We start from the raw sequence: 11,165 nt of genomic DNA on the forward strand, positions 1-11,165 counted from the left end.
AATTATTTCAGTTACTTGTCAAAAACCAAACAAAATAATTTCACTTTTGACTAAGTTAGTTCTTTTCCACATTTTAAAAATGGGAGTGAAACCTGCAAGATCAGACATTTCCATGCAAATGTATGTTCATAAATTTGTTTACTCTGTGCAAAGAAGTTATATTAGATCCATTTTATTTTTGACATTCTCCCAACAGAAGCAATATGTAGCGAGATCTAATTTTCATTTATAGGGAAACAATGAATCATCAGAGGATTGTCTTAGGACTTTACCGTTTTTCAGTGGCACTCTATGTATGTTGAAGATTAATTGATTGTACTTATGTGCACATGGCATTGTATGAAAAAGTAATATCTATTATATTTTCAATAACAGCATGATTTTCAGTGGAAGTAATCTCTGTGTTGTGTATGTTATATAAGACATTTGAAAAGCAAAGAAGAAGTTTTAGTGAAATACTCAAGGTGGATCAGGGCATTTTGCAAGTGTGTCTGCCAGGTTTCAATTGCTCGCCCTCGGGTGGTTCTAATTCTGCAGGTAGATGACACTCCCCTCTCGGGATCACTTTGGGATTGAAGCAGTTCTCTCTCGCCCCAGTCTCCAGCCTTGTTCTCGCCTGCCACAACTTGCTGTTTCGTTCAGTGTCAAGGTCAGTTCATGGTACACTCCGTGGCCCAGGATCCCTCAGCGGTCACATCATGGGGCTCCGCTTTAGTGTGTTCTTCTTCTACTGGTCCAGGTCTTCAGCAGAGTAGAGTACTGTTTCCTACCCAGCCTTCTCTTGTTGTGGTGCTCGGCACTAAGCTTGGCCCACGATCCCTCTGGCCTCTCCCTGTTTGACCCTGGACGGGGTCGCTGCACAGGTTCTGGCCTCAACAAAATATCCTATATCTTCCCTTCTATAGGGATGCCACCTCAGCTCTCTCTCCCCAACTGGGGATATTCCCCACACCAAAACAACTTAAATCACACTACTCAGCCCTCACTCTGCTGAGCCTCACCGGTCCTTTCAAGCCGTGCTTGACCCCAGCCTTCCTGGTGCCTCCCTCAGCTCAGTGCACCGGGACATGGCGGCGATACCTGCCCGGCGGCATCCTCTCAGCGTTCTCCAAGGGTTTCTCCCCCATTGTGTGGCTGAATCTATGCAGCATTGCTCCAGCGCTTTCCCCGTAGCCCACACTGCCGTCCCTCTTGTGCTTCGGTGCATCCCCCGCGGCCATGCTACCTGCTCCTTCCTCGTCTTGAGCAGCCTCCCACCACGCTGTTTGTCTTTGCCCCTTCGGCACCTCTTCCATCTCCTCAGTCATCCTGGTCGCCGCCTCTCTCGCCAGCAGAGCCGATGGCTCTTCTCCCCAGGGGCTATCCACCCCTCCCGCTGGTGGAGCCAGTACCTGCTCTTCCGTGGGGCCATCTGCCCCTTCTGCGGCCGCAGCTGCTGCTTTAACTTTGCTGGCCGGTGGCTCTCAATGGCATCACTGGCCGGGCGTACCCACACAGAAAGGTGGCTGACGCGCCACGCGGGTCTCTCCGTCAGCGTCACTTGCTCGTCGTCCCTTTCTGCCGGTAAATCTCATTTATTATTTGGCTCCCTGGGACAGCAAGCATTTCCCTTCTTAGGTATAACAGGATAAATAAATAAATAAAAATAAACAGACTAATATGCATTGTCCTCCTGGTTTAATTTAGCTGACAAAATTAATCCACGAGTTCAAAGAAGTGCCCCATTTAAACTGGATACAGCCTTGTTCCAAGAACACCAGAGGTATTCAATATCCTTATCTATTATATGACGTGGTTCTCACATGGTTGTTCTGACTTAACCAGATGCAGTCCCTTAAGCTTTTGGCCTCAATACTCTCTTAAACAATTTTTTGCAAGTAGAAAACTGCTAGAAATGTTAAGAATAAAGGAATTTAATCCTAGGAAACTGATTTGATTTCTAGAGATCTCTTTCATCACAGAAAGTCTTAAATGTCTTTTATGTTTTCCTTTAAAAAATCATGCCTTTACTCAAGCGCTTTCCCCTTGTACCCAGGTGTTCTGTGGTCTCTCTTTTCTGTCCCTGGAATAGTCTGCAGTCATATATATCTTCTTGACTGTGATGTGTACATCAAATTTGAGTTGTGCATATTAGGCCCATCTCTCCTCATGTCCTTAATGTTTTCATGTAGTTCAGACAACTTTTAATACCCCTTGTTACTGAGGAGAAGATTGTACAAACAATCTATAACCCTGTGGACAGGATTTTACATTGCTACTAGTGTTTGTAGATGCATTAACAAAATGTATGCTACCATAGTGTCAGCTTGCTAAGAGGGCAGGGTTTTACTGGGTTTACAATTCTTGCAGAAATTTTCATTTCATGGATTTGCTTTAAGTTTCTACACTGTAATATCAGTTCAACAGACCCTTACTCTCAAACCACTAAACATTTTCCTTCTACTTAGCATTTATCTAACTGAGAAAAAGCTTTGCTAGAACTTGCCAGGGAATTAGCTGGAAAAACTCTTGCAAGATTGTTATGGGCAACAGAAAATAGCAGCCCTAGTAGTTCAGTTTGACTTTCCATTTATATCCCTAGATCACCAGAGAAGTGTGAGGATTTTCTCTCCCAGAGTAATTATAAAAGAGGCAAATGGTTTAAACTACTGCAAGAATCATTTCACATACAGGAACATATTATTTTTGACAGTTTTCTAAAATATTTGACATTAAATATTCTTCTCCTTCTTCTGTTCATATAACTTTGCTGACAACCATAGCATCTAGCATCTTTACAAGTGCCTCAAATTGATATTTCTTAATTTACCTTATGTTGTTCGCTATGGCACTAACTTTAAATATGTGCAAGTCAAACATACCTTAGTGTTGAGGTACAGTTCTATTAATGGTAACTTTACCACAAGACTTACTTCTGCATTTAAACACTGAAAAACAATGTGCTGCCACACTTACTATTGAGGCTACAAGAAGCAGGTCCACCAGTTAGTGGGAATTGCATTTTGAGTCATTCCAGGCACTGAGGGACTCCACAGTCTCGGTGCAGTTGTAATCCTGGGAGGGACAAGAGATGCCCCTTCAAATGGGTTAATCTAAGCAATTTTCAAAGAAAGCTCTGCTAAAGAAACAGTCAGCTCTGAACTTTAAATGGTCAGCCCAGTTTCTCTGACTTCAGTGCTGAACAAATTTGTCAGAATCTCTTTTCCTGAACTGTATGAAATCCAATGCAGAGTTTCTTACTACAGCCCCAGATCGTTTGTTTCTTTTCATCTTCAGCTTAGGAAAAGATGGCAGCAGCAACTTCTATTTAAATATAAGAGCCTTCAGGGTGTGCACATGCCCAGTTAAGCACTTGTCCATCCAAAGTCAAGCATTAGTTTAATTACATTATAAAAATGATGCTCACTTGAAAATAATGTGGTCTTCTTGATTTTATCAGATTTAAGTATGCAGGATAATACAATACAGCCACCACCACATTATCTTTATTTGAAAGGAGGAGGGGCACTTACCAGCTGACTTGTGTTTTAGTCATAATTATTCATTTCTTTGCTGTCTGTGTCAAATAATTGTTCATATTCTGGGATAAGGAATGTATATATGTGTAATTGTACCATAAATTAAAGGAATAAAACTAGCTCAGATATCAAACTGTGTGTTTGTGTGAGTGAGAAGGACAGAGAGCAAGAGAGAGATTCATTTCTAAAATATAGTTCATGATTATTGCTTGATATACTTTTAAAAATAAACAGGAAAAATACAGATAAAAACAATTGAAATCCCCCTGAGTTCTACTTAATTCTCTGCTTTTGAGTTAAAAAAAGAAAATCCTAGTTATGTAGAAAATGACAAATAGTCATTTCAGCAGTTCTTTTTTTCCCCCTTTAAATTGTCTTTAAGAAAGACATACTGGACTCAGCTCTTATTTCTGTACCTTTCCAGCTGTGTAAAAGGGATGGTGATGAACAACTGTATTTGCACTTTATGGCCTCTTTACATCATACTGACAGTTGGAGGGAGGAGGTAGAGCGCATAGTGTGAATAGAAGTCAAGATCACAATGTGGAAAGCTTGTCCTGGTAGATACTGACTGCCCAGATATGACAATGTCACAGTACTGAGCCCCTCCTGCACTGTTAGTGCTGCCAGAATGATCCCAATAGGGTACCAGGGGTGCTGACACAAGTAACATGATCAGCCCCCTGAAGGTCTCTACAGCCATGCTTTTACAGAAGTGCATGGCTGCAGGGTGTTTTAAAAAGATCCGATCCCATGACAATCTGAACCCTCATTATAACCCTCATTCCAAAGTGGAGCACCTTCATTAACTTGTGTTAGCATGTACCTGGAGCAAGGCTGGGCTGATGCAGCCCAACCCTGCTCCCAGTGCTGTCTTCAGAATAGGAGGGAGGGAAAAGAGTAGCAGGGGTTCCACTGCACCCTCCAGTGCAGGCTGGGCAAACCCCAGACCAAGCTCCCTCCACTCCTTTCCCTTTCCTTCCCCCCATTCTGAACACAGCACTGGCACTGGAAAAGGGGAGGGTCAGGGCTAGGGGAGAGAAGCTGCAGACTCGAAGATGCTCCAAACTGCAGCTCAATCGCCCAGGACCCAACAGCTAACATTCATTGGGTCGAGATTAGTGTAACTCATGGTACTTCCTGCAAAATGCCATGAATAACAGCAGGGAGCTGCATGTCTATCAGTGTCCCAGGTGTTCCTCTTGAAAGGCTTTGTGAGAAGCTTTGAATTATAACAATGAAGGCTACATTCCTGGGGACAACTTGGAGATTCCACTGCTCATACACCTTTCTGAATTGGCACTTTCAGTCCCTAGTCCTGAACCGGGGGACAAGATGTCCCTAGTGCACACCTACCTTCCATGAAAGGCATTTAAGGAAGATGGTCTGATGCCCTGAGTAGGTGGCAGCAAGCATACTAACAAAAATATTGTTTTGAAGTGGGGGAGTCTACAAATTCTAAAAATAACATATTAACCTTACCTTGGTGAAGTGGCAAGGGTCTCATGGGATACCTCTTTACTTCAGTTGCTGCTGAATGCCCAAGATAGTTGAACTCAAGCAGTAGTAACAGTCTAGTTGTGGCAGCATACGGCAGTGCTAACAGGCTAATTGCTTGAGTATCTACTTAGCTTCTGGGTTGGGTTTTATATCTTACTCTGAGTCATAGTTTCATAGTTTCTAGGGTCAGAAAGGACCTGAGCAGATCATTTAGTATGACCCCCTGCCATGGCAGGAAAGAGTACTGGGGTCAAACGACCCCAGCAAGATATTCATCTAACCTCCTCTTAAACACCCCCAGGGTAGGACCCTGCACCACTTCTCTCTGAAGTTGGTTCCAGACCCTAGCCACCCTGACCGTGAAGTAGCGCCTCCTGATACCTAGCCTAAACCTACCCTCTGCCAGCTTGTGGCTGTTATTCCTGGTCACTCCTGGCAGTGCTCAGGGGAACAGTGACTCCCCCAATGTCTGCTGATCCCCCCTGACTAGGTTATAACAGGCCACAAGATCCCCCCTCAGCCTTCTCTTTTGGAGGCTGAACAGGTTCAGGTCCCGTAGCCTGTCCTTATAGGGCCTGCCCTGTTGTCCCCTGATCATACGAGTGGCCCTCCTCTGGACCCTCTCCATGCTGTCGACATCCCTCTTGAAGTGTGACGCCCAGAACTGGATGCAGTACTCCAGCTGCGGCCTGACCAGTGCCGCATAGAGGGGGAGGATCACCTCCCTGAACCTGCTCGAGATGCATCTGTGGATGCATGCCAAGGTCCTGACTGCCTCCCCACACTGCTGGCCCATGTTCATCTTGGAGTCAATGATGACCCCAAGATCCTTTTCCGCCTCCGTGCTGACAAGAGGGGAGTTCCCTAACCTGTAGGTATGGTGCCAGTTGTTCCTCCTGAGGTGCATCACCTTGCACTTGTCTGTGTTGAAACCCATCCTATTCTCATCCGCCCACCCCTGTAACCTGTCTAGGTCTGATTGTAGCCTGTTGCATCCTTCCAGTGTGCCCATGTCTCCCCACATCTTAGTGTCATCAGCAAATTTGAACAGGGTGCTTTTTACCACCTCGTCCAAATTACTGATGAAGATGTTGAACAGTGTGGGCCCGAGGACCGAGCCCTGGGGACCCCACTGCCCACGTCCTTCCAGGTTGAGAAGGACCCATCCACTACCACCCTCTGGGTGTGGCCCTCCGGCCAGTTGGTGACACATTTGACTGTGTGGGTGTCTACACCACAGCCCCCCAGTTTCTTAATGAGAACAGGGTGAGAGACAGTGTCAAAAGCCTTCCGGAAGTCCAGGAAGACTATATCCACTGCTACCCCTGCATCTAATGATCTGGTGATCTGATCGTAAAAGGCCACCAGATTGGTCTGACAGGACCTGCCACTGATGTGAACCTGTGTTGGTTGCCCCTAAGCATGCAGTCCCCTGCTGGCCCCTCCTGGATGTGTGCCAGCATAATTTTCTCAAACAGCTTGCCTAGGATCGAGTTAAGACTAACCGGCCTATAGTTTCCTGGGTCCTCCTTCCTCCTTTTTTTGATGATGGGAACCACGTTGGCCCTCTTCCAGTCCTCTGGTACCTCACCAGAGCACCATGAGTGCTCGTAAAGTTGTGCCAGGGGACTTGCAATGACCTCGGCCAGTTCCTTTAGAACTCTAGGGTGGAGATCATCTGGGCCGGCTGACTTGAATGCGCCCAACCCCTCCAGAAGCTCCCTAACTAAATCCTCGCTAACCCCCGGCCCAGGTGTGCCTTCCCCGGGGCCCGAGGGGGGCCCAGCAGGGAGGTGACTGTTCTGCTCCCGACTTAGGAAGATGGAGGCAAAGAAATCGTTAAACATGTTAGCTTTGCCGTCTGGTGTGAGTACCAAATTTCCCAACGCATCCTGCAAGGGCATCACCCTGGGTTATTGCTGCTAGTCCCTGAAGTAGCTAGTTTAAATCTAGCTTGAGTATTTCTTCATTATGCCGCATTGACAAAACTAACTTGAGTATAGACATTAGGCCTGTGCAAAGTGGCTAGTATTTGCTTTCGATCTGATTTCAGCCAATTTGGGGGACAGTGATTCAATTTAGTGATTCAAATCACTGTCCTGAATCAACTGAGTTTAATCTGATTCAGAGATTTGGTTGCAGCAGAATTGGACGAATCTCCAAATTGGCCCCATACCCCATCCACTCTCAATGGCTGCCCCGCCCGCTCTCCCAGCTCCTGGCTCTTTAAAAAAAAGCTCTCACTCACTGGCTGCTGTCGGGTGGGAGGGTGACCCCTGCTGTCCCCCACTACCCTGTGCCACGTTGGGGGCTCTGTAATGATCCCCCCAACCCCTGCCCACTCTCCCAGACCCCAATGGCTGCCCTGCCCACCTCAGCTCCCAGCCCTTTAAAAAAAAAAAGGCCTGACTCACCAGCTGTTACCAAGTGGCAGACTGATACCCGCTGCCCCGCACTGCCCCATGCTGCATGGAGGGTTCTGCAGCTGGTGAGTGGGGGCTTTTATTTTTTAAAGGACCAGGAGCTGGGGCAGGTTGGGCAACCATGAGGGGGAGGAGCTGGGAGAGCGGGTGGGGGTCACAGAGATTTTTAAAAATCAAATAGGTTTTTTTTGTTCTTTTGTAAGGCTAAGATTCATGTGGTCTTCTGGGGCATCTTTACAAATGCTCCACTGTGGGAAGTGGGGGCCTTTCAGGAGCCACTGTAATTAAAGCTCCAACAGCATCTTGTGTATTCAGCATCCAGCATTTCAAAAGGTTGGCAGGGACACTTTAACTAAAGCTTGTTCAGTGAGCTTTAGTTAAAGTGCTCCCACTGCTATTTTGAAGCATGGGAATGCTGAATGCATGTGACACTGAAGGTGCTGGAGCATGCTAATTAGCACACTCCAGCAGACTTAATTAATTCTGCTCTGATGCATGCTAATTAGCACACATCAAGGCAGGTACCAGGCATATGTGTGGGTACCCATGGATCCTAAGTTTTTATTTCTAAGTTCCTTCCTTTTTAATTTCTTCACCTATTTCTTGTTCTGGGAAGTTAGGGAGAACATTTATCAGTATATGACCTTGGGCATTGTATGTATAAAGCTGAAGTCATATACTGAAAGAAAGTTTCATGACTTTTCTCAAATACTGTCTTCACCAACTCACAAGTAAAAGTGCATCAGAAGTCAGATGTAAACTGTCCTTACCAATTGGCTATCCAGAAGGGAAAAGCTACACAGAATTCCTATCTCCCTTACTTCAAAGCAGTGTTACCAACCAAAGACTTTTTTTTACTGACAATCTGCAAACTTTTTTACTGACGTGTTTTTACAGTCTGATCCCTGCTAGCCCTGCTTCCTTGCCTCCTGGCACAGACCCCCAGCTATTGCTTCTTCCTCTCCCCACCCCCAGCACTACAGATCTGTTTCAGCTGTAAGGAACTATGGAGATTCCAGTAAGCCAGAAAGCCCTCACAGATGGTTCCCTGCAAGGCATCAAGCAACACTCTTACTGAGTGCTGGCAGTGACACTGTTCCACTTTGTCCAATATCGATGCTTGAATGTAGTTTCATTTAGGACAACAAATCTTGAAACAAGCTCAGGACTTCTTATATTTACTGAAGTGATTTTACACTGGGTTTTTACAGACTGACTGTAAATTTATGGACAGTTGGCAACCCTAATTCAGAGAGGCAGTTAAGACTTTTTTTCTACATTTTTAAACTCATATCTCTTGCTATTGATTATGAACTCCTTCTGGCCTTTTAGGCTAGGGATGGATAGACATTACACACAAACTGGTTTAAGTGATCAGAAACTGGTTTAAACCTGTAACAGAACAGATGTTCACATGGGCCCATAAACCAGTTTGAAAATGGCTGAAACTAGTTTGAGATAACCTGGTTGAATGTAGTATCTGACTTAACTGATCTTGGTCAAACTGGTTTATGCAAAGTCTGTCCCAGACCCCTTGCTGGTTTAAGATAAACCAGACACTCCCAGCATCCTGGCATGCTCTCTGGGCTGCCTGGGGCTCTCTGCTCCACAGCAGGGCTGGCCCCTCCCCTCTGCTCCATGGTTGCAGCTCCAGAGACTGCGGGCTGCATCCCCCCACCCCTCATTGTGGCCATGTGGGGGTGAATAACAAAATCTCTCCCTAGGGCTTTCCTGCCACACCTTGGAATGATGGAAGAATAAGAAGTTAATTCCTCAACAAGAGAGGGTGTAGTAAATCACCCTGGAAGTGGGATAAAAGAGAATTGGTTTATTAGTGAATTCCCCACAGATTGTGAAGAACCCCAACTGTTCTCACAGCTCACAGTCATCCTTTTACTCTCCACCGCTGTACAACCAACTCTTCTGAGTCAGTCAGATCAACTCCAGTCTCACTCTCTTTTCTTTCTCTCACAGGTACCAGAAGATTCTTTCTCTATGGGATCATCTCTCAGTCACAGGATCAGTACGGTAAGTCTCTCCTCTCTCTCTCTCTACACAAATGCTCATAGTATGGAAACAAGTAAGAGGAACTTACCCTCCTCCTAACTGACACCAACCCAACCATAGTGGGGCTCACTGAAACGTAGTGGGAACCAACGCATGACTGGGAGGTGAATATCAAGGGTGATAGGCTGTACAGGAGTGATAGGACAGGGAGAAAAGGTGGGGGCATGGTGCTCTACATTAAGGAGGAATACACTTCCTCGTCAATTAGCAAAGAATCAGAGGAGGGGTGCTCTGAAGTGCTCTGGGTTAGAATACAAGGTAGTCGAAGGGAAAGAGATTTAACAGTGGGGGTCTACTACAGACCACCCAAACAAGGGGAAGAGCTAGACCAGGAATTCTTAAGTCAGCTCACAGAGGTAGTTAGGTCAAAGGATGTGGTCATCATGGGTGACCTGAACTTTCCAGACATCTGCTGGGAAGAGCAGTCAGCCAGGTCTGACTGCTCACGTAGGTTCCTAGCCAGAATGCAGGACCTCCATCTAACCCAGGAGGTGCACAGCCCCACCAGGGGAGATGGCTTGTTGGACCTGGTGCTGGCCATGGGAGATGACCTGGTGAGGGGGCTGCAGGTGCTCGACCACCTGGGCGACAGCGATCATCGCCTGCTGGAATTCACCATCCAGTGCAAGGTGGCAAAGGCCTGCAGCAAGGCTGCAGCCCTAGATTTCAGGAGGGTGGACTTCAATGAGCTAAGGAGAATAGTTGGGGAAGCACTGAGGTCCCAGAGAGGAGGGGAGTGGGATGTCCAAGAAGAGTGGTTGCTCCTTAAGGAGATGATCCTCCAAACCTAAAGGGAGGTAATCCTAACATGGATCAAAGGGAGCAGGAGGGTGCAAAAGCCCCCAGGGCTCACCAAAAGCATCTAGGAATGTTTTCTAGCTAAAAGGGAGGTGCACACCCAATGGAAGGGAGGGGCCATCACCAGGGGGAATTATACTGTGGTTGCTCAGGGATGCAGGGGGGCAGTCAGGAAGGCCAAGGTGGAGATGAAACTGGGACTAGCTTCCCGGATCAAGGACAACAAGAAGTCCTTTTTTAAATACACAGGGGGCAAAAATAAGGTTCTGGGTAACGTGGGCCCCCTGCAAAACACACTAGGAAATTTGGTCATCACACCAGATGACAAAGCTAACATATTTAACAATTTCTTTGCCTCCATTTTCCTAAGCAGGGACCAGAACAGCCAAACCCCTCTGGGCCCCCCTTAGAGCCCAGGAGAGGTGCACCTAGGCCAACGGTTAGTGAGGAACTAGTTAGGGAACTTCTGGAGGAATGGACTGGATGTATTCAAATCAGCTGGTCTGGATGATCTCCACCCTTGAGTACTGAGGGAATGGCTGAGGTCATTGCAGGACCCCTGGCATGGCTTTAAGAGCACTTCTGGTGTTCCAGTGTGATGCCAGAGGACTGGAAGAGGGCCAATGTGGTTCCCATCTTCAAAAAGGGGAGGAAGGAGGACCTGGGAAACTATAGACCAGTTAGTCTTACCTGAATCCTGGGTAAGCTTTTTGAGAGAATTATTTTGGTACATGTCCACAAGGGGCCAGCAGGGGAGATTATGTTTAGGGCCAACCAACATGGGTTCATTAGTGGCAGGTCCTGTCAGACCAACCTGGTGGCCTTCTATGACCAGGTCACCAAATCCTTAGATGCAGGG

General features: G+C 46.5%; 1 protein-coding gene across 1 annotated transcript in view; it reads right to left on the reverse strand.

Moving 5' to 3' along the window:
- The window catches only part of OPN4 (opsin 4), a 35,471-nt gene extending 34,164 nt beyond the window's left edge, over positions 1 to 1,307 (reverse strand). Inside the window, 1 exon segment of the mRNA XM_090058706.1 lies at positions 1,062 to 1,307. Coding sequence (XP_089914832.1) covers positions 1,062 to 1,307 — 246 coding nt within the window.
- Positions 1,308 to 11,165: the final 9,858 nt, after the last annotated feature.

Source organism: Crocodylus siamensis, chromosome 7, assembly GCF_052110815.1.
Source record: "Crocodylus siamensis isolate JL-2025a chromosome 7, ASM5211081v1, whole genome shotgun sequence".
NCBI lineage: Eukaryota > Metazoa > Chordata > Crocodylia > Crocodylidae > Crocodylus > Crocodylus siamensis.